The following is a 21,299-nucleotide window of genomic DNA, read 5'->3' as shown; positions in this document are numbered from 1 at the left end:
TAATGTGTGAGACTATTTCTAACTACACATTGTACCTGTGTAATGTGTGAGACTATATCTAACTACACATTGTACCTGTGTAATGTGTGAGACTATATCTAACTACATATTGTACCTGTGTAATGTGTGAGACTATATCTAACTACACATTGTACCTGTGTAATGTGTGAGACTATATCTAACTACACTTTGTACCTGTGTAATGTGTGAGACTATATCTAACTACACATTGTACCTGTGTAATGTGTGAGACTATATCTAACTACACATTGTACCTGTGTAATGTGTGAGACTATGTCTAACTACACATATTGTACCTGTGTGATTTGTGAGACTATATCTAACTACACATTGTACCTGTGTAATGTGTGAGACTATATCTAACTACACATTGTACCTGTGTAATGTGTGAGACTATATCTAACTACACATTGTACCTGTGCAATGTGTGAGACTATATCTAACTACACATTGTACCTGTGTAATGTGTAAGACTATATCTAACTACACATTGTACCTGTGCAATGTGTGAGACTATATGTAACTACACATTGTACCTGTGTAATGTGTAAGACTATATCTAACTACACATTGTACCTGTGTAATGTGTGAGACTATATCTAACTACACATTGTACCTGTGAAATGTGTGAGACTATATCTACCCACACATTGTACCTGTGTAATGTGTGAGACTATATCTAACTACACATTGTACCTGCGTAATGTGTGAGACTATATCTAACTACACATTGTACCTGTGTAATGTGTGAGACTATATCTAACTACACATTGTACCTGTGTAATGTGTGAGACTATATCTAACTACACATTGTACCTGTGTAATGTGTGAGACTATATCTAACTACACATTGTACCTGTGTAATGTGTGAGACTATATCTAACTACACATTGTACCTGTGTAATGTGTGAGACTATATCTAACTACACATTGTACCTGTGTAATGTGTGAGACTATATCTAACTACACATTGTACCCGTGAAATGTGTGAGACTATATCTACCTACACATTGTACCTGTGTAATGTGTGAGACTATATCTAACTACACATTGTACCTGTGTAATGTGTGAGACTATATCTAACTACACATTGTACCTGTGTAATGTGTGAGACTATATCTAACTACACATTGTACCTGTGTAATGTGTGAGACTATATCTAACTACACATTGTACCTGTGTAATGTGTGAGACTATATCTAACTACACATTGTACCTGTGTAATGTGTGAGACTATATCTAACTACACATTGTACCTGTGTAATGTGTGAGACTATATCTAACTACATATTGTACCTGTGTAATGTGTGAGACTATCTAACAACACATTGTACCTACGTGTCTGTATTAGTATAACTACACATCGTACCTGTGAGACTGTATCAGTATAACTACACATTGTACATGTGTGACTGTATCAGTATAACTACACATTGTACCTGTGAGACTGTATCAGTATAACTACACATTGTACCTGTGAGACTGTATCAGTATAACTACACATTGTACCTGTGAGACTGTATCAGTATAACTACACATTGTACCTGTGAGACTGTATCAGTATAACTACACATTGTACCTGTGAGACTGTATCAGTATAACTACACATTGTACCTGTGAGACTGTATCAGTATAACTACACATTGTACCTGTGTGACTGTATCAGTATAACTACACATTGTACCTGTGAGACTGTATCAGTATAACTACACATTGTACATGTGTGACTGTATCAGTATAAATACACATTGTACCTGTGAGACTGTATTAGTATAACTACACATTGTACCTGTGAGACTGTATCAGTATAACTACACATTGTACCTGTGAGACTGTATCAGTATAACTACACATTGTACATGTGTGACTGTATCAGTATAACTACACATTGTACCAGTGAGACTGTATTAGTATAACTACACATTGTACCTGTGAGACTGTATTAGTATAACTACACATTGTACATGTGTGACTGTATCAGTATAACTACACATTGTACCTGTGAGACTGTATTAGTATAACTACACATTGTTCCTGTGAGACTGTATCAGTATAACTACACATTGTACCTGTGAGACTGTATCAGTATAACTACACATCATACCTGTGAGACTGTATCAGTATAACTACACATTGTTCCTGTGAGACTGTATTAGTATAACTACACATTGTACCTGTGTGACTGTATCAGTATAACTACACATTGTACCTGTGTGACTGTATCAGTATAACTACACATTGTACCTGTGTGACTGTATTAGTATAACTACACATCATACCTGTGTGACTGTATCAGTATAACTACACATCATACCTGTGAGACTGTATCAGTATAACTACACATTGTTCCTGTGAGACTGTATTAGTATAACTACACATTGTACCTGTGTGACTGTATCAGTATAACTACACTTCGTACATGTGTGACTGTATCAGTATAACTACACATTGTACCTGTGAGACTGTATTAGTATAATTACACATTGTACCTGTGAGACTGTATCAGTATAACTACACATTGTACCTGTGAGACTGTATCAGTATAACTACACATCATACCTGTGAGACTGTATCAGTATAACTACACATTGTACCTGTGAGACTGTATCAGTATAACTACACATTGTTCCTGTGAGACTGTATCAGTATAACTTCACATTGTACCTGTGAGACTGTATCAGTATAACTACACATTGTACCTGTGAGACTGTATCAGTATAACTACACATTGTACCTGTGAGACTGTATCAGTATAACTACACATTGTACCTGTGAGACTGTATCAGTATAACTATACATTGTACCTGTGTGACTGTATCAGTATAACTACACATTGTACCTGTGAGACTGTATCAGTATAACTACACATTGTACCTGTGTGACTGTGTACAACCTAGTTGTGAATGCGCCAGCTCTGTCTCCCAGTTGTTAATGACAGGTAGGAAGTGGAAGAGTAAATGTTTACACACAGGTGAGGTTCATGCAGAATAATATTAATGTCTGTCTGGTAACAAGCATACATGTCTTTGCACCCTTATAACTTGGCCCAATACATATAGATGTATAATAGAGGGTGAGTCACCATTGTGCATTACTTTGTAGGTAAATGTTTGAATAGTTTAAAGATTCAAACGTTTTTCGTGGGACAATATCAGAAAGTTATAGACTGTTTACAACCTTTAGATACACGTGTAGGGAATTATTGAACTTCAAAAATGGCAGATCTTGGATTATTCAAATTTTGAACATGTTTTGGTAAGTTGAACTGTGTGGGGGCCGCAGGGCTTGGTGCAGTCCGTGTACAGAATTGTGTGAAAGTTTTCTGAAATGAAAAATGTTTGAATGACTTTTTGACAGTTTGAATTGTTGACTAGAACACTTATTGGATTAGTTGCTGTATACATTTGTGTGTTGGGTTAGGGCTATCCTGTTGTGTCTGAGGAATGAGACGTCTGGGAATCCTAGACATACAGGTGTTAACGAGATGTAAAGGTGCTGTAACTGGTGGACTATACAGCAGAGTGGCTGTAATTACAGGTGAGAAAGAGCCAGGTGAGCCAGACAATTGTCACCTATGTTGTATAGGTAGGAAAGTCTATTTAGAGTTCTAAGAGAGTCTTAGTATAAAAGCATACATCTAATTCACTTTGATAACTTTACCGATATAGTCAAACTGATAGGTCGCCACTTACAGTTACAACTTCCTGCTGCAGATAATTCCTTATAAGACAAAAGTTAGTGTTTAGAAATGATGTAAGTCTTAGCCATGAAATTTCTAAAATTTGAAAAAAAATGAATATCTGTATTGTAGACGTATTTGGTCTACAAAGATCGATCTATATATAGGCAGATTATACATGACCACCATTCTGATTTGGCAGTATTAGCCTACAGACAACTGGTGTCCAACATTCTATCACTAATTTTCCATCACAAAATTGCTTATTTTAAACATAGTTTGCCAGTTACTGGTTGTAAGTTGGTGGTTTTCCTCCTTGTACTTCAGCTAATGTAAGGTCTAGCATGTTTATAGGTTCTTGAAACTAAATAAACCTAAACAAACCAAATTATTAAAACAGCTACCTAGTCCATGACATAACCAATGCAATTTTGCCAAAATAAGTTTACACTTTCAAAAAGCTCTTTTTGAAACCTGGTTCCACCTCAAAATTAACAGACTGAAGTCAAAGTGTTGAATAGATTTTATTTGTTCACATGGTCAGTTTGGTATCAGTTGCATGTGGCAGGGCAAAAAGCAGCAGTGTGGTGTATTAAAATGAGTATTATTTTGGTCCAATCTATCAGATGATATGCCAATCAAAACACTCGCAGTTACATAAATGTTTGGTTAAAATCTGTTTAAATTCGTGGAAATCTGGCTGAAATATTTATCCTACAAAAATAGTGCATGCCTGCTGATTGATGGTGTGTTTGAACTTTAGGATGGAATGAGATAAAGTCTGATTTTTAGAGAGGTTTGCTACACGATACCATTTTATCTTTATTTAAGCTCGTTAATGTTAATTACAATTTGGGGGATTATAAATACCGGCTTGACAAGTATATAGTCTCATAGGAAAGGCCACTAGGGAAATTGAGTGCAAAATTAAATATATCCATGGTAAAAATTTGAGTGTAATCTGGATTCGAAGGCAGGTGCTAGCTCTTCTATATTGTTATGATAAGGCAAGAGTGCCGACGATGGCCCACTACGGAGACTTGCTGCTGTTTCACATTTGCATAGGGTTTAACGTGAATATTTCAAGAATTGAAACGCTGGCGATGTGATAGTTTACCCGATTATAGACTTGCAGTTAAAGTGTGAAAAGTTAAAAATGTTAAAAAATCAGGTTTGCTGCAACGGCAAATTGTGCATGGATTCCAACCCCCTCTACCTACTTATCAGACAGACGTTTACTCTTGGTCTACTTGGAACCGTTATCCGACAAGTTGGAAGGCCTCCAAGGTTCTCAAGAGGCTATGATAACCTCTATTGAAGTCATTAAGTGTACATTACTAAAAATATGTATGCCACACGTTTAACATAAATTTCTAATCAGCTATTGTGTCAAAATAGTATCGTAATTTTATTTTTAATACAAGTTATAATAAGATTGCTATAAGTGTGTGTGAATTTTGATGGAAATTGCGTGGAGTGTGATCATCGCATCCAAACCAAATTAAATACCATTGTTATCAGGTTTCTGTAGGGAAAATACACATTGGTGCTATGTATAGCTACACTATGGGTAGGAAGGCATCTTTTATATAAATATATATATGTCCTTGGTTTTTTTTTCACTCTTTTAGCAATATTCCGAATGATATGTAAAAAAAATGATCTGAAGATTTTTTAGCATTCTTTATCATTATGCTTAACATCAGAATAAATGACAGTTTCATTAGCTGTGCCTAAATGGCAGCTCCAGAAATAGTGCCCAAATGACAGTTACAGTGGTAGTGCCTAAATGACAGTAACAGTGATAGTGCCTAAATGGCAGCTCAAGAAGAAGTGCCCAAATAACAGCTACAGTGGTAGTGCCTAAATGGCAGCTGCAGTAGAAGTGCCCAAATAACAGCTGCAGTGGTAGTGCCTAAATGGCAGCTGCAGTAGAAGTGCCCAAATAACAGCTACAGTGATATTGCCTAAATGGCAGCTGCAGTAGAAGTGCCCAAATAACAGCTACAGTGGTAGTGCCTAAAAAGGCAGCTGCAGTAAAAGTGCCCAAATAACAGCTACAGTGGTAGTGCCTAAAAGGCAGCTCAAGAAGAAGTGCCCAAATAACAGCTACAGTGGTAGTGCCTAAATGGCAGCTGCAGTAGAAGTGCCCAAATAACAGCTGCAGTGGTAGTGCCTAAATGGCAGCTGCAGTAGAAGTGCCCAAATAACAGCTATAGTGGTAGTGCCTAAAAGGCAGCTGCAGTAGAAGTGCCCAAATAACAGCTACAGTGGTAGTGCCTAAAAAGGCAGCTGCAGTAGAAGTGCCCAAATAACAGCTACAGTGGTAGTGCCTAAATGGCAGCTGCAGTAGAAGTGCCCAAATAACAGCTACAGTGATATTGCCTAAATGGCAGCTGCAGTAGAAGTGCCCAAATAACAGCTACAGTGATATTGCCTAAATGGCAGCTGCAGTAGAAGTGCCCAAATAACAGCTACAGTAGTAGTGCCTAAATGGCAGCTGCAGTAGAAGTGCCCAAATAACAGCTACAGTGATATTGCTTAAATGGCAGCTCCAGTAGAAATGCCCAAATGACAGCTACAATAATAGTGCCTAAATGGCAGCTGCAGATGTTGTGCCCAAATGACAGCTTCAGTTGTAGTGCCTAAATGGCAGCTCCAGTAGAAATGCCCAAATGACAGCTACAATGATAGTGCCTAAATGGCAGCTGCAGATGTTGTGCCCAAATGACAGCTTCAGTTGTAGTGCCTAAATGGCAGCTCAAGTAGAAGTGCCCAAATAACAGTTACAGTGATATTGCCTAAATGGCAGTTACAGTGATATTGCCTAAATGGCAGCTGCAGTTGTAGTGCCCAAATGACAGCTTCAGTTGTAGGGCCCAAATAACAGCTACAGTTGTAGTGCCTAAATGGCAGCTCCAGTAGAAGTGCCCAAATAACAGCTATAGTGGTAGTGCCTAAAAAGGCAGCTGCAGTAGAAGTGCCCAAATAACAGCTACAGTGGTAGTGCCTAAATGGCAGCTGCAGTAGAAGTGCCCAAATAACAGCTACAGTGATATTGCCTAAATGGCAGCTGCAGTAGAAGTGCCCAAATAACAGCTACAGTGATATTGCCTAAATGGCAGCTGCAGTAGAAGTGCCCAAATAACAGCTACAGTAGTAGTGCCTAAATGGCAGCTGCAGTAGAAGTGCCCAAATAACAGCTACAGTGATATTGCTTAAATGGCAGCTCCAGTAGAAATGCCCAAATGACAGCTACAATAATAGTGCCTAAATGGCAGCTGCAGATGTTGTGCCCAAATGACAGCTTCAGTTGTAGTGCCTAAATGGCAGCTCCAGTAGAAATGCCCAAATGACAGCTACAATGATAGTGCCTAAATGGCAGCTGCAGATGTTGTGCCCAAATGACAGCTTCAGTTGTAGTGCCTAAATGGCAGCTCAAGTAGAAGTGCCCAAATAACAGTTACAGTGATATTGCCTAAATGGCAGTTACAGTGATATTGCCTAAATGGCAGCTGCAGTTGTAGTGCCCAAATGACAGCTTCAGTTGTAGGGCCCAAATAACAGCTACAGTTGTAGTGCCTAAATGGCAGCTCCAGTAGAAGTGCCCAAATAACAGCTATAGTGGTAGTGCCTAAAAGGCAGCTGCAGTAGAAGTGCCCAAATAACAGCTTTAGTAGTAGTGCCTAAATGGCAGCTCCAGTAGAAGTGCCAAAATAACAGTTACAGTGATATTGCCAAAATAACAGTTACAGTGATATTACCTGCCTAAATGGCAGCTGCAGTTGTAGTGCCCAAATGACAGCTACAGTGGTAGTGCCTAAATGTCAGCTCCAGTAGAAGTGCCCAAATAACAGCAATAGTGGTAGTGCCTAAATGGCAGCTTCCAATTCTAGTGCCAGATGACAGTTTCAGTAGTAGTGCCTAAATGGCAGCTGCAGTTGTAGTGCCCAAATGACAGCTACAGTGATAGTGCATAAATGGCAGCTTTAGTTGTAGTGCCCAAATGACAGCTTCAGTAGTAGTACCTAAGTGGCAGCTTCGTATCCAGTTGTAGTGCTCAAATGACAGCTTCAGTAGTAGTACCTAAATGGCAGCTCCAGATCCAGTTGTAGTGCCCAAATGACAGCTTCAGTAGTAGTACCTAAATGGCAGCTTCGGATCAAGTTGTAGTGCTCAAATGACAGCTACAGTAGTATTACCTAAATGGCAGCTTCGGATCCAGTTGTAGTGCTCAAATGACAGCTACAGTAGTAGTACCTAAATGGCAGCTTCGGATCCATTTGTAGTGCCCAAATGGCAGCTCCACTAGTGTCATGGTTAAATGGAAACTCCAGTGGTAGTACTTAAATGGCAGCTCAAGTATTATTGACGAAAATGTAGCTCTAATGGTTGAGCTAAAATGGCAGCTCAGTCAGTATGCTCTTTATTGGTTATTATCTAATTGACAAGAAAAAACAAATTTTATTTTTGTGAATCAGCATATAGAAGAACTGCTTTGAGACTAATAAGTCTGTGTTGTGGTTTTAATGCTTTAAAAAAGTCTTTAATTTGCTTAGTTTATTTACCATACAAAAATACAGTCTATGATAAACAATGAAAAAGATTATATTTGGCAGGGTGTTTTTCTGTCTAGTGTAGTATTTATATTCCTTTTTGAATTTGCTTTAAAACTGTAGATACTTTTTCTGCAAATAAATTCTGACAGTAAACAGTGTTATTATTATAAAGGAGAGATATATACACTTGATACACGATTAACTAGAAAATCTCTGTATACAAATCCTGCTATCTGTTTACCTCTTAATGGCTTATGTCACGAGATAATTGGGTCTGTCAAACAACTTCTTCTCACCTGTACAGGTGAAAATGTGGCTTATTTAAGATAAGTGAAGATAATTTACATGTACAGAAAAGCCTGCAGGTATTGATGGGAAGCCTTGGTCACCAAGAGGTTTGATTGTGATGTACCGGCTGACAGGAAGTTGTAACATTGACCTGTATTGAAATTACTGGGTTACAGTCTTTAATTAAGAACTGAACCACTTGGGTTGAAGTGTTCAAAAGGACTAAATGTTACCAGAATAGAGATGGGGTTCAGAAATATAAATCTTGTTAACTTCACCCGGCTGAGGTAAAGGTTTCAGACAAAATGGTCGGTATATGTAATGTTCATTTGTACTGAATAACCCTTATTTGTCACAATAGAAATAAAAAAAAATATCTGATTTCAAAACAATTAAAGATACAATTGAGATCTCGTTAAAATCCTTATTAAAATTATGAAACAATTAAAATTTGTTCTGTTTGTATCATTTACGATTCATATTGAATATTTTGACTGAGATGTGTGTGACCAAATTAATTTAAATTGAATTATAAAAGGTGTGGATGTTTTGTGGTAATAATTGGTGTCGGCGGTGGGATAAATGTACGAGTTGACATGGCAGTGATAAGGAAGACCACAGGGTTAGTATCACCATATTTACATACACTGTCACTGGGTACAGATCTCAGAGCTATTGGACCTAGCTCAGGAACTATTGGCATAGCACTTTAATTCTGCTGGGCCTATTGTCGTGGGACTTCTGTCTAAGTTTAGGCTGGGCCTAATCTCAATTTGTGACCATAGGATCATTCTTATCAAAGTGCCATTGTCTTGGCTAGGCTTCTATTGTTTGGGCTAGGTCAATTGTTATAGGACCATTGTACATGTATAGGCTGGGTCCATTGTATAGGCTGGGTCTGACTATTGTTATATGACCATTGTACATGTATAGGCTGGGTCTGACTATTGTAATAGGACCATTGTACATGTAAAGGCTGGGTCCATTGTATAGGCAGGGTCCATTGCATAGGAACATGGTACATGTGTAGACTGGGTCCATTTTATTGGCTGGGTCTATCTATTATTATAGGACCATTGTACATGTATAGGCTGGGTCCATTGTATAGGCTGGGTCTGACTATTGTTATAGGACCATTGTACATGTATAGGCTGGGTCCATTGTATAGGCTGGGTCTGACTATTGTTATATGACCATTGTACATGTATAGGCTGGGTCTGACTATTGTTATAGGACCATTGTACATGTATAGGCTGGGTCCATTGTATAGGCTGGGTCTGACTATTGTTATAGGACCATTGTACATGTATAGGCTGGGTCCATTGTATAGGCTGGGTCTGACTTTTGTTATAGGACCATTGCACATGTATAGGCTGGGTCTGACTATTGTTATAGGACCATTGTACATGTATAGGCTGGGTCTATTGTATAGGCTGGGTCTGACTATTGTTATAGGACCATTGTACATGTATAGGCTGGGTCTGACTATTGTTATAGGACCATTGTACATGTATAGGCTGGGTCTGACTATTGTTATAGGACCATTGTACATGTATAGGCTGGGTCCATTGTATAGGCTGGGTCTGACTATTGTTATAGGACCATTGTACATGTATAGACTGGGTCTGACTATTGTTATAGGACCATTGTACATGCATATATAGGCTGGGTCCATTGTATAGGCTGGGTCTATTGTATAGGCTGGGTCTGACTATTGTTATAGAACCATTGTACATGTATAGACTGGGTCTGACTATTGTTATAGGACCATTGTACATGTATAGACTGGGTCTGACTATTGTTATAGGACCATTGTACATGTATAGGCTGGGTCCATTGTATAGGCTGGGTCTGACTATTGTAATAGGACCATTGTACATGTATAGGCTGGGTCCATTGTATAGGCTGGGTCTGACTATTGTTAAAGGACCTTTGTACATGTATAGGCTGGGTCCATTGTATAGGCTGGGTCTGACTATTGTTATAGGACCATTGTACATGTATAGGCTGGGTCTATTGTATAGGCTGGGTCTGACTATTGTTATAGGACCATTGTTTGGTCTAGGTACTTCCTTATTGACATATAATTACCCTTTTGTTTCTGTGTGTACTATAATGTCTGGATTGTTGACAGATGATCGTGATGCTGTTGATGCTGTTGATGAAGATGTGTTTACAACTTATCCTGTCAAACTACGTAGAAACATTTCCTAATGAATTAATTCTGATGTTTGTGTTTTCAATGATAATGGATTTGAACTTCCCAAGCAAAGTTATTTTTCACCACTAGTGATATTATGACACAGTGGCTGTGATGGGAATCGTCTTTCCACACTTTACATGTGCACTAGTTTGTGGAAGGTGAGAGTGGAATTCAGATATTAACGTAAGTCTATCTGTCAGGTGTACATGTGTTTATTCCTTAGATTTGAGGAACTAGATTAGCTATTTATTATAACTTGATTTAGAGATATCATTGGTAGGCCTATATTAATTATTTTGTCATATGGAAACTTTTCGCTATAGTGGAATTTCAATTTCTAAAAATCATTTGTAGGAATACAGCAGAAGACCAATTATTACACTTATTCTATATCTGTGCAATATTTAAAGTATTTAGAAAACTGAAATCAACCGTAGATGATTGTTTTCCTAGGAACTCTGGATTTCTTCTATGAAAAAACCTGTACGGCGTCTGACAGTTTGTGTGGTCATTGCTCCATATTGGTTAGTGATGTTTCCCATGGAACTCTGGATTTCATGCTACCATGGAAAAGTTAATCTGCATGCATGATTTAACCCTGTATCCATTAGTGGATACCGGATCTGAACTTGGTTTATCTTCTTCTTGTAAGATGTTTCATTCACCAACCAGGTTATGCTGACCACAAACGTGACAGTGTTATAATTAGTGTGGACAAATTGATCTCAACCATATAGACAAAGTAAAACTCATTTGTAAATTCAAAATTAACCGTATAATAAAATATTGGTGACAGATTTATTTGTCCAGGTGACATTATGAGGTGTAATAAATAATGGTATTGCACTTGTATTTTTCCATTTAATGACCTTAGTGAGACCAGCCATTGTTTCACCTGGTGATAATTCGTTAGCTAAAGCTTTACCTGTGGTGCTCTTCGGATGACGTATTAGTAACATTGTACAAACAACCGACCTAGTCTTAAGTAGCAATTTGTCAAATAAAGTTCAAGATGATGCTTGATGGTGGAACTTGTAATTAGGACGTCAGAGCAAGTAATTATCTAAAATAGTCAACATCATTCTATGCATTTGTATTTCATTACGTATATTTTAAGGATTCTTTACATTATACTTCGATAATGAGTTTGAAGATTCACAAGTATAGTCAATATTACTGTATACATTTTTATTTTGTATATATATATATATCATTGGGATTCATTACATCATACTTTATTAATGAGTTTGAAGATACCTGTAGATGTTATACAGGTGTGTGATTTGTACCTGAACAGCTGCTGCACCTGTGCAGGTGTGTCAGGTGAGATGGGATTACTTATATATATACATTCTGTTGTTTACCTGTATGTACATTTAGTAAGTACTCATCAAAATGTCTTTAATTATCATCCAAGAGGTAATCATTTTATTGTACAACACATGTGTATCATATTTATGATTTTAATCTGCATCATATATATATCTTTATTAAAAAAAATGTACATCATTTAAATATAAGTTGTGGTGGTAATCTTAAACAGATAAAATTACAAAATTTACAGCAAAGAATATGTACTGTGTACTTTATATTCAATATTTTACCTGTACATCAAATGTACCAACTGGAATTGTACTTCATTGGTTACAATATAGATATGCATTGACGGTGAAATTCAAAATGTGGTACCTTAGTGTAGCATATATTTTCTAAACTCATGCATATTTTACGTCAGTATCCCATTTCATATCAAGAAAAGTTCTAAGATAATCTGACTTTCTTTATCAGCACTTTAAGTTTATTGAAATCTCTGGGGTACATATGGTTTATATGGTTCTGCTGTAGTTGTTCATACATCCTAGTACTGTATGTATTCCAACCAATATCTATAAATAGCCGTACATGACCTTGAACCAAATTAGAAATGGGCAGAGGCCAGGCCAAACACTGTATCACATCAGTAGTGATATGCCAAGAATGTTAAATAAAACAGGAATTTAGGTCAATTTAGAATGAAAAAATAATTTGCTAGCTATTATTGATGTTGGTCTTCAATCTGTACCAGGTTATGGTACATGATGTTTATAATAGTGTAACAATTTGGGGCTGTAATTACTGACTCTACTGGTATGGGGACATGTAGCTTCACTATCAGGGAGATGTTGTAGCTACACTGATTTGACAATATACCAGACTTATTAGTTGAAACAATAATGTGGATTTCATGTCTCCTCCATGAAATTGGGAGGGGGAGGAGTTGGAGGAAAATAATGTTACCCTAGCTGCATGCCCATTCTCTCCCACATGTCCAAACTGTAGTCCACATTTCACTTAGATGCAGGGGTATGTAATTGCAGACATTACTTCCCATTTTCCCCCTGATAACAGGAAGATGATGCCTCCTATTCCATCCTTAGAATATAAGGGTTTGGGAGTAAATCAATTCACATTTTGTTTCAGTTCTGGTTGTTCTTCATTCAAATGTTAAGACAAAATCGTAATATTTAATTGGCTTGTTGTTTGATTTATCTTTAATAGATTACTGTATTCAACACAATAAGCACCTCTGTCCTATATGAGTCAGAAAGGGTATATCTGATTAGGCTGATATGGCTTGACCTTTCAGCACTAATAATATCTTGATTTTGTAGATGTACTCACAGGTACAATTATATGGCAAAATATGTTTTAATCATATGCTATAATGGATTTATCAGCTAGCCATATATACCACTCTCTGACTCTTTAATTTGAATCCTGTGACACAGTTGTTGTTTGATGCTTTTTCTCAGGAAACTCTGGCTTCCCTGTATCGCTAAAACCTGAAATGTCCTTAAATGATGACCATAGCTGTAAGTAGGATATAAAGAGATTATTACACACCATCCTGTTTCTGAGGTGTACAGCTAGCACATAAATTAAGTTTGAGGAAATGATTGGGAGGGCTAATTGATGGATAATCATAAAGTACTCACTGGTAATTACCTATATAAAGTAAGGGCCATCCCAAGGTCACCAGGCAGGGTTAAACTGAATTTGGCCCAATAAGTGCCCAGTGCAGTTAAAAAGGAAAAATGAAGGGGCACTTGATAAGACCAAGTTTGGGCTTACATTAAGTACCGGTAATAGGACCAAATTTTGGCTTATCTTTCATAAAATTGTTGCACAAGTATGTCATTTGTAAATGTACAAAAGAAATCAATTAGAGAAACTTACAGTTTTAATAGTTTTGGTCTGTATTTAAGTCGACATAAGTGAAATCGAGGCTTTAAATACCCGGGGATCCCTGGAAGGTCGCTTATTGGGTTGAATGTGGTATGATAATATAATCATACTGCGATATTCTGATGGCGGTTCTCATGATGACATCATATACAATCATGTGAGATTTGTTAAAATAATCATGTGATTACTTCATGTATAAAATCACATTCATTTCATAATTCTGTGGTAAAATAGACTTTGCTTGAGGAAGTTTTAAGTACAAACATGAACTTGTGATGTTTTGTCATCTTGCGTCATTTATGATTAGGTGATGTCTCCTGCAGATCCAAACTTTAAATCTCTGATTAGATACAATATATAATGATTTGCTGTATATTAAATCTTACAAAAGTTTTATGGAACCTTAAGAAAGTTTTGACAGTCTTATCATAAAGTAAGTAAACTTCACTTTTCAGACTGGATATTTTGTAACATTTTATACCTTTTTGCCTGCGTGTTATCAAACATATCACAAGATTTCATATGTGTAGATCTCAAAAGGAAATCTTAGTAAACATATGAAAGAAGAATTCATAGTCAGTTGTATAGATAAATTATAAATTTTGTTTTATGTCGATCCTTTACTAACCAAGTCCATTTTAGGACATGTACATGTCAGGGTTAAGAGGCAGCAGCATGTAGAAAGTCAGAGTACCCATAGAAAACCCACTGACCTACAGTACTAGTCTGTACAGCTGTCAACTGTTGCATGTAGGCCTCAAACTTCCAGTCTATAGAAAGATAGCTAGTTGTTAACGATATGATGTTCAAATAATTCAACCACTAGCTATAGCTATATTATGTAATGGATAATTTCCGAAAACCTGTCCTATAGCTAGGTCGCTAACCAAAAATATGTTAATGGATTAAAGGTTTTGTTATAAAACTTAAGCTGTGTTTTAACTAGGTTTTGCTTTCACTTGATTTTCTGTTAAGGCTTGCTTTGGTCCTTGGCTTTTCTTTAGGAATAAGTCATGTTCTAATTTTCGATTGTCCATACATGGTGCTTTGTCATCAGTTGAAAGTTGTATTTGAGTTTTCATGGTACAATAGTGTGTGTAATTGGTGACAGATGTTTGTGGATGAGAAGCTTGTAGATCATGTTACAATTAAGGTGATAATCACCCCCTGGTATGATAATAGGGGTCAATAGACACTTACATTCCCTACACACCACAAAACACACAGACTTTGACCCCCTATAGCCCCACTCTAGTACCCTAACTGCTTCCTCTGCTATGGATTTATTTCTCTGTATAAAAGTAGGTATATCTCAGCGTATCTGACCTTGAGACTTATAATGAAATGATTTGTATAAAGTATGTATAGCTGTATATATGACCATGAAACTTATAATGAAATGACTTGTATAAAGTATGTATAGCTGTATATATGACCTTGAAACTTACAATGAAATGATTTGTAAAAATTACTCTGACCTTGAGACTTATAATGAAATGATTTGTATAAAGTATGTATAGCTGTATATATGACCATGAAACTTATAATGAAATGACTTGTATAAAGTATGTATAGCTGTATATATGACCTTGAAACTTACAATGAAATGATTTGTAAAAATTACTCTTATTTCAGGATGTTGTAAAACATTTCATTGTTATGGCTGTTGATTCAAAAATTTTGATCTATATATGTATAGATAGACATTTGGTTTATCATAGGTGATTATAACCAGCCCCAGATAAACTCCTCGTGTTGCAAACTTAGTTATTTTGTGCAAATATTCTTAAAAAGTCTTTAAGAGAAAATTATTCAACATCTAGTTTATTAGACAAAATTATTCAGCATCTAAAACTTAAATATGATACCACTCAATCATATCAAATTAGTGGTTTCACATACTCTTAGCTATGAAGATAATAATTTTCCTTTAGTCAGACACGATGAAATTACTTCAGCAAACAAAAATGTTGATTCGCCACTCAAGTAATTAGAATTTTTCGGATGAAACTGAGTGCAAATTTCTCCCTAATCTATGATGTATAATTTCTGAAATTGAGGAAATTTTTCCGAGGGAGATAACTGCTGCTGCCTCATAACGTAAGTGCAATTAGTTCATAGTGGAAAGCATTTAATTTTTATGTGGAGATTTTCACATTCACAAATCTGTGTAATTTGTATTACTGCTTATTTACTGTTCCTGCTGTTAGATGTGTGTACAGTTATCATCGTTAATAAAAGCTTCGTTAGCGGCAGACAGAGGTGTGGCTAATGAAGAAAAAAGGTGTGTAGATTTATTTATAGACAGCTGGAGGTATCTTAGTGCTGTGTCAATAGCCAACAGGTCAATTATCGGGATTCAACTAGTGTTTAGGATGTTAAAACACTCAGCTTGTTTGGGGCCTACAAGTTAGCGTCTTATGATATATATACAGTCAAACCTGCCTTAGCGACCACCTCTGTATAAAGACCATCTGCTTAATAAGGCCACTTTCTCAGTGTCCCAAATGATCAATTTCAACATGATTCAACCTATGTTCATGAAGACCACTTGGTTATAAAAACAATTTTTCTTGGGCTCTTGGGTGGTCTTTAAAGACAGGTTTGATTGAGCAGATATTTCCCTATATTGATCTAATCGAAAATCAGGTCAAATTGATCAGTCAAAATCTATATGCAAATGTCATACATGTGTACATGTTTTTCTGAGCTACACAGGTAAGAACCATGCAGGTAGCTACTTAAATAGTATCAGTCAGCAAATCAAATTCCTTTACTATGATTTCTGAATACCAAATTTCTTGTAAAGGCTGGTCTTCTGTTATATATCTTTCAACCACTAGTAAAGATTCATCAACAATTAGTTAAGCTAACATGTCTGTGTATAAATATAGGAATAAGCTAACTTATCTGTGTTATAACCCATGGTAAAGCTAACAAAGCTTTGAAATAAGAATGTGAAGATGGTGAAAACAAAAATATCCTCCATCGTAGGCCGTTTGGTAAATGAGCAGCAGGAGTAGCACATATCCTTTGGTAAATGAGCAGCAGGAGTAGCACATATCCTTATCTTAGCACAGCTGTACGCCTCTCCGGTCAGATATATACAGACCGCTACCTGTCCAGTGAGCTGACCACAATATATATGAATATTGTCTCATATGCTGACAGGTGCAGGTTACCTGCATTTCGTACATTCCATGATGGGTTTGAGGTTAAATTGAAAGTGACTTCAGCATAAGTGGAATTTAAACCTAGATGGATCTGTCAGCTATGATCAACTTAATGCAAACAATTGTATCAATCAAAACAGTGTACATAATATCAGCCAGAGCACCTGCTAGTTAAAAAGGTCAGCAGTGACCAAATTTAATTCTTAATGGTTTTTAGGTTACATGTTCATATTAATATTAGAATTAGCTAGAGATAGCTTTGCTTGTATTGTCTGGTTAGTGTCTGGGAGAATGTGGGAAAGAATGTACGGACATTACCATGGAATGTATATACCTAGTGGAGAACTATACAGACAAAAAAAGTAAATGCTCCATTTTAATTACCAGTTCTTTATGCATATGTTGCGGACTGAGAATAGAAAACAGCTGTGCCCCTTCCTCCCCGGGAGTCCCTTCAGCAGCTACCAAGAATAGCAAGCTAAACTATTCGGTGTAGTACCCCTGCCAGTGTTCTACAGCTTGCTTCTGCCAATTGATAGGGAGGGAGGTTCACCCGCAACCTTAGACCAGGAAATATAACAATATATATATATAATTATGCAGCAGTGCCATGAAACCATATAAAGGGCAGGTCAAAGGCCTTACATAAACAATAGCAGTTTTGGAAGCATACCAGGGGTCAAAGGTCATGCCTCTGTGCATATGCTGTCTTTGTAGTAAAAACGTAAAGTGTATATCTGTTTGTGTGTGTTTGTGTGCGCGTATAATGTGCATGGTATGTAGGCCTGTCTCTTGCAATAATCCTAAAAAAAAATATCAAGTTATGTAATCTTGCGTGCCCGTCCATTCATTAAAACTTTTGAGAGTGTACACAACTTGTCCTCCATTGTTTCTTCACAAGGGAGCCACTGTTGTTTCTGTGGAGCATATACAATACGGTGCAATATTGACCTTTCGTATCCCGTTCTGAAGTCATGTGAATCTTAACAAAGTTTCGTAATTATCCATTGCAGGTCTCTGAATCAACAGGAATCGGCAATGTTGCCATGACAAGAGAGTCCATGACCTAAATGACTTTGACCTCAACTTTGGGGTGAAATGTGAGGCTGCAGTCCTGGATGGAGGTTGCTGGCCTGTTCAAGTAACCATGGCAATGATCATGTCACAGTAACATGGCCATGTTGAGAAACGTTTTTGGAGGCTGTGTATCTGACAGAAGTACCGAGTCCATGCGCAACCAAAAGTAAGTCCTGTTCAAAAGATACAGTGTATGCATGCTTTAAGAATCTATAGGTTTGACCTTGAGGTCAAGGTCATGCTGATTTGGTGGTCTACTTTTGTTAAATATCCTATTGGACATGTCAATGTATGTCTTGAGATATTTAGAATGTGGAGGAAATCGTATACCAATATTTACTATTAAGGTGAAGGTCACTGTTATTAACTTATTCCTCCCTGAAAAATTATAATGGACTGTTCCAGCTTTTGAATGAAAATGGTTTTTAGGGGTAAATAAATTATAGAGTGATTAGGCATACAGACTTTTTAAATAAAGAAAAAAATTGATAACAATTGATTAATAACAAATTGTAAATATTAAAAATTTCAAGAAATCCTACACATTTTATAATGTGTACATAATTGCTATTTTCAGGATCAAGTTTGGAGCTCCACTCTCCCACAACATAAAAAATGGATACCTGCCGGTCCCTTTGGTGGTACGTATATCTTCACCACGGACCAGGTGTCTTAAAATGGTAATACCTCCATATTCATGTAGGAAATGTCCAATCTCAAAACATGTTTTATTAGCCCATCACTCTCAGATGGTGAGCTATTCAAAATTACATTATTTTGCGACCCCTGTTGCATCATCTAAATGTAAACAAAACAATACTTATTTTCAGATTTTAAGAAATTTCTGTAGTGATCTTTATGAATTTCAATATGTAAGTCGCCTTGTTCCCTAGCTACGCCTAATTAAGCATTATCAACACTACCAATACCTTTTGATCATTTTTAGTACATTTTGCATTTTGTTTTCTAGGAAATACTTATATATATCGCCCATGAAGGCATGAGCACGGCTGACCTATTCCGACGTCCAGGGAATCCTTCAGACACACGCCACATAGTGAAGAGAATGACTGAGGGCAAGCCTGTCATTTATCAGAACTATAACATGTACACACTTGCCTCAGTCGTCAAGGTATGTAGACCACAAAAAATGCATTTCCAATAATCACGCCTTAAAAATTTGTAGAAATTCAAATTTTCTGTAAAACATTTTATTGAACTATAGAATAAAAATTAAACAAAACTTTGTGGAAATTCAAATTTTCTGTAAAATATTTTATTGAACTATGTAATATAACATACAGTGGTATATATGATTGGATGCTACAGAACAATATTTAATGTTTAATTCGTGTTTCCAGAAGTTCCTGTTGCGATTGCCTGATGGAATATTTGGTCAGAACGGAGAGGAGACACTGTTGAGTGTTCTCAGTCTAGGCCACAAGATGGAGCAGTACGAGGCCGTGCATGAGTATGTACTAGAAATTATTGCCGATTGGATGGTGTAAACAAAATAAAATTCATGGCTGAGGTGTTTAAAATATGAATGGAATCTTTGATTGGTAATAAAGTAATGAATTTGTAATGGCAGGAAGACAAGAAAGTTTACTTCTGACCATTGTGACCATGCAATTGAAAAACCATGGCAGTGTTTATACAGTATTCGAGACAGTACAGATGTCACCTTGATGTACAAGTCTTCCATAGACCAAATATGTGTAACCTTGACATTGTATGGGTGACCCTGATGATAAATATTTGACCTTGACAGTATGTGTGACCTTTATAGAAAACATGTAACATTTTGCAATGTATGAATGACCATGATGTTGTATATTAACCTTGTTGATATGTTTGACCTTGACAATATTGACCTGACTTGTTTGGTTAACAATGCTTTTTACCTGTCTTTTGTCAAAGTTAAGTAATTTTTGAATGACCTTGACCTTTTGTCTATTTCTCCAGGTACATTACCTCCCTACAACAAGCTCACCAGCAACTAGTGTCCTTATTGTTTGGCATCTGGTTCACGATGATCAACAACTGTGATGTCAATTTCATGACAACAGAGGCATTGTCACGTAGCGTTGCTGGGAGCGTGTTCCATTCCTGCGCGGCTGACCCCGGCAAAGTGGAGAAGGCCAGCCGTATAATGCAGTTGCTCATTGAGAACTTTGGTGTGGCTAGTATGTTTGGCCAGGAGAATATAGAATATTTCGCTGACACCACACGCACAGGGATTCATATACGGGAAAAATTTCGCTATGAGTTCCAGTACTTATCCGAGGAAATACTACCTCGTAAGTATTGAAACAGGGCCAGCTGATGAACTTTTCAGCTAGTATCATTCAATGCTGTTTACTTTTCAATCTGCACTATTGGTATTAGGTTTTACAAAAATGTCATTTTTTCTCACATGCATAATATTTTAGTGCATATATTTGGACTCACTAAACAATTGATCAAAATTTGCAGAATGTTATAATTAGTTGGCCAAATAACTTTGGTGGTGGTATTTTTAGCATATTTTAACATATCTTGTATATTTGGAATGGGAGCTTTATCATTACAAAATATATGGTAAGTAAGTAGAGGTCGGACTCAAGATTTGTAGAAGCTCAGAATTTTCATTCATTAACTAGAAGAGGAATTTTCATTTGCATGTTTGTAGTAGTTTAATGTAGCTCTTTGTTAGTATTGTGATAAAGTGAACTCGAAGTCTGTGTTTTCAACAAAACATTTCACCAGTTACTAATGCATGTAGCCAAATTAAAGTTCCCTTGAAATGAGTGTTAATGTGTCAGGATATAGGCACTCATATTTTTATGTTCAGAGAGATTGTAAAGGTTTAAGCACAATCTTTGATTTATGCAATTACCGTGTATCAAGGATATCTACAAGTTGATGGCAACACACTTTTCTGAAAATCTCTATGCTTGACAACAGGATATTTATGATATTTTGTTAGAAATACTTTGGACCAATATATAAGACATTTCAAGAAACATGTAATTATGAAAAGCAAGCAGAACCAAGAGATAGACAAAAGCATATAGAGAAGATATTTACTATTA

The 21,299-nt window shown here is 36.6% G+C and overlaps 1 protein-coding gene across 10 annotated transcripts in view; it reads left to right on the top strand.

The window, feature by feature from the left end:
• LOC138324553 (rho GTPase-activating protein gacQ-like) overlaps positions 1-21,299 on the top strand; it is a 52,427-nt gene that overhangs the window by 17,027 nt on the left and 14,101 nt on the right. For 6 of the 10 annotated variants that reach the window (XM_069269667.1, XM_069269609.1, XM_069269633.1 and 3 more), the window contains exons 2-6: positions 18,162-18,391; positions 18,803-18,866; positions 19,196-19,357; positions 19,587-19,696; positions 20,191-20,525. In XM_069269667.1, the coding sequence (XP_069125768.1) occupies positions 18,321-18,391; positions 18,803-18,866; positions 19,196-19,357; positions 19,587-19,696; positions 20,191-20,525 (742 nt within the window). In that variant the 5' untranslated portion in view covers positions 18,162-18,320. Of the gene's footprint in view, positions 1-3,121; positions 3,277-3,388; positions 3,559-10,677; positions 10,934-14,235; positions 14,409-18,161; positions 18,392-18,802; positions 18,867-19,195; positions 19,358-19,586; positions 19,697-20,190; positions 20,526-21,299 lie in introns of those variants that run through there. The other 4 variants (XM_069269620.1, XM_069269655.1, XM_069269647.1 and 1 more) reach the window with 4 other exon arrangements.

Source organism: Argopecten irradians, chromosome 1, assembly GCF_041381155.1.
Source record: "Argopecten irradians isolate NY chromosome 1, Ai_NY, whole genome shotgun sequence".
NCBI classification, from domain to species: Eukaryota; Metazoa; Mollusca; class Bivalvia; order Pectinida; family Pectinidae; genus Argopecten; species Argopecten irradians.
Note: the sequence above shows the minus strand (reverse complement) of the source record. Positions and strands in the feature narration are given on the sequence as shown.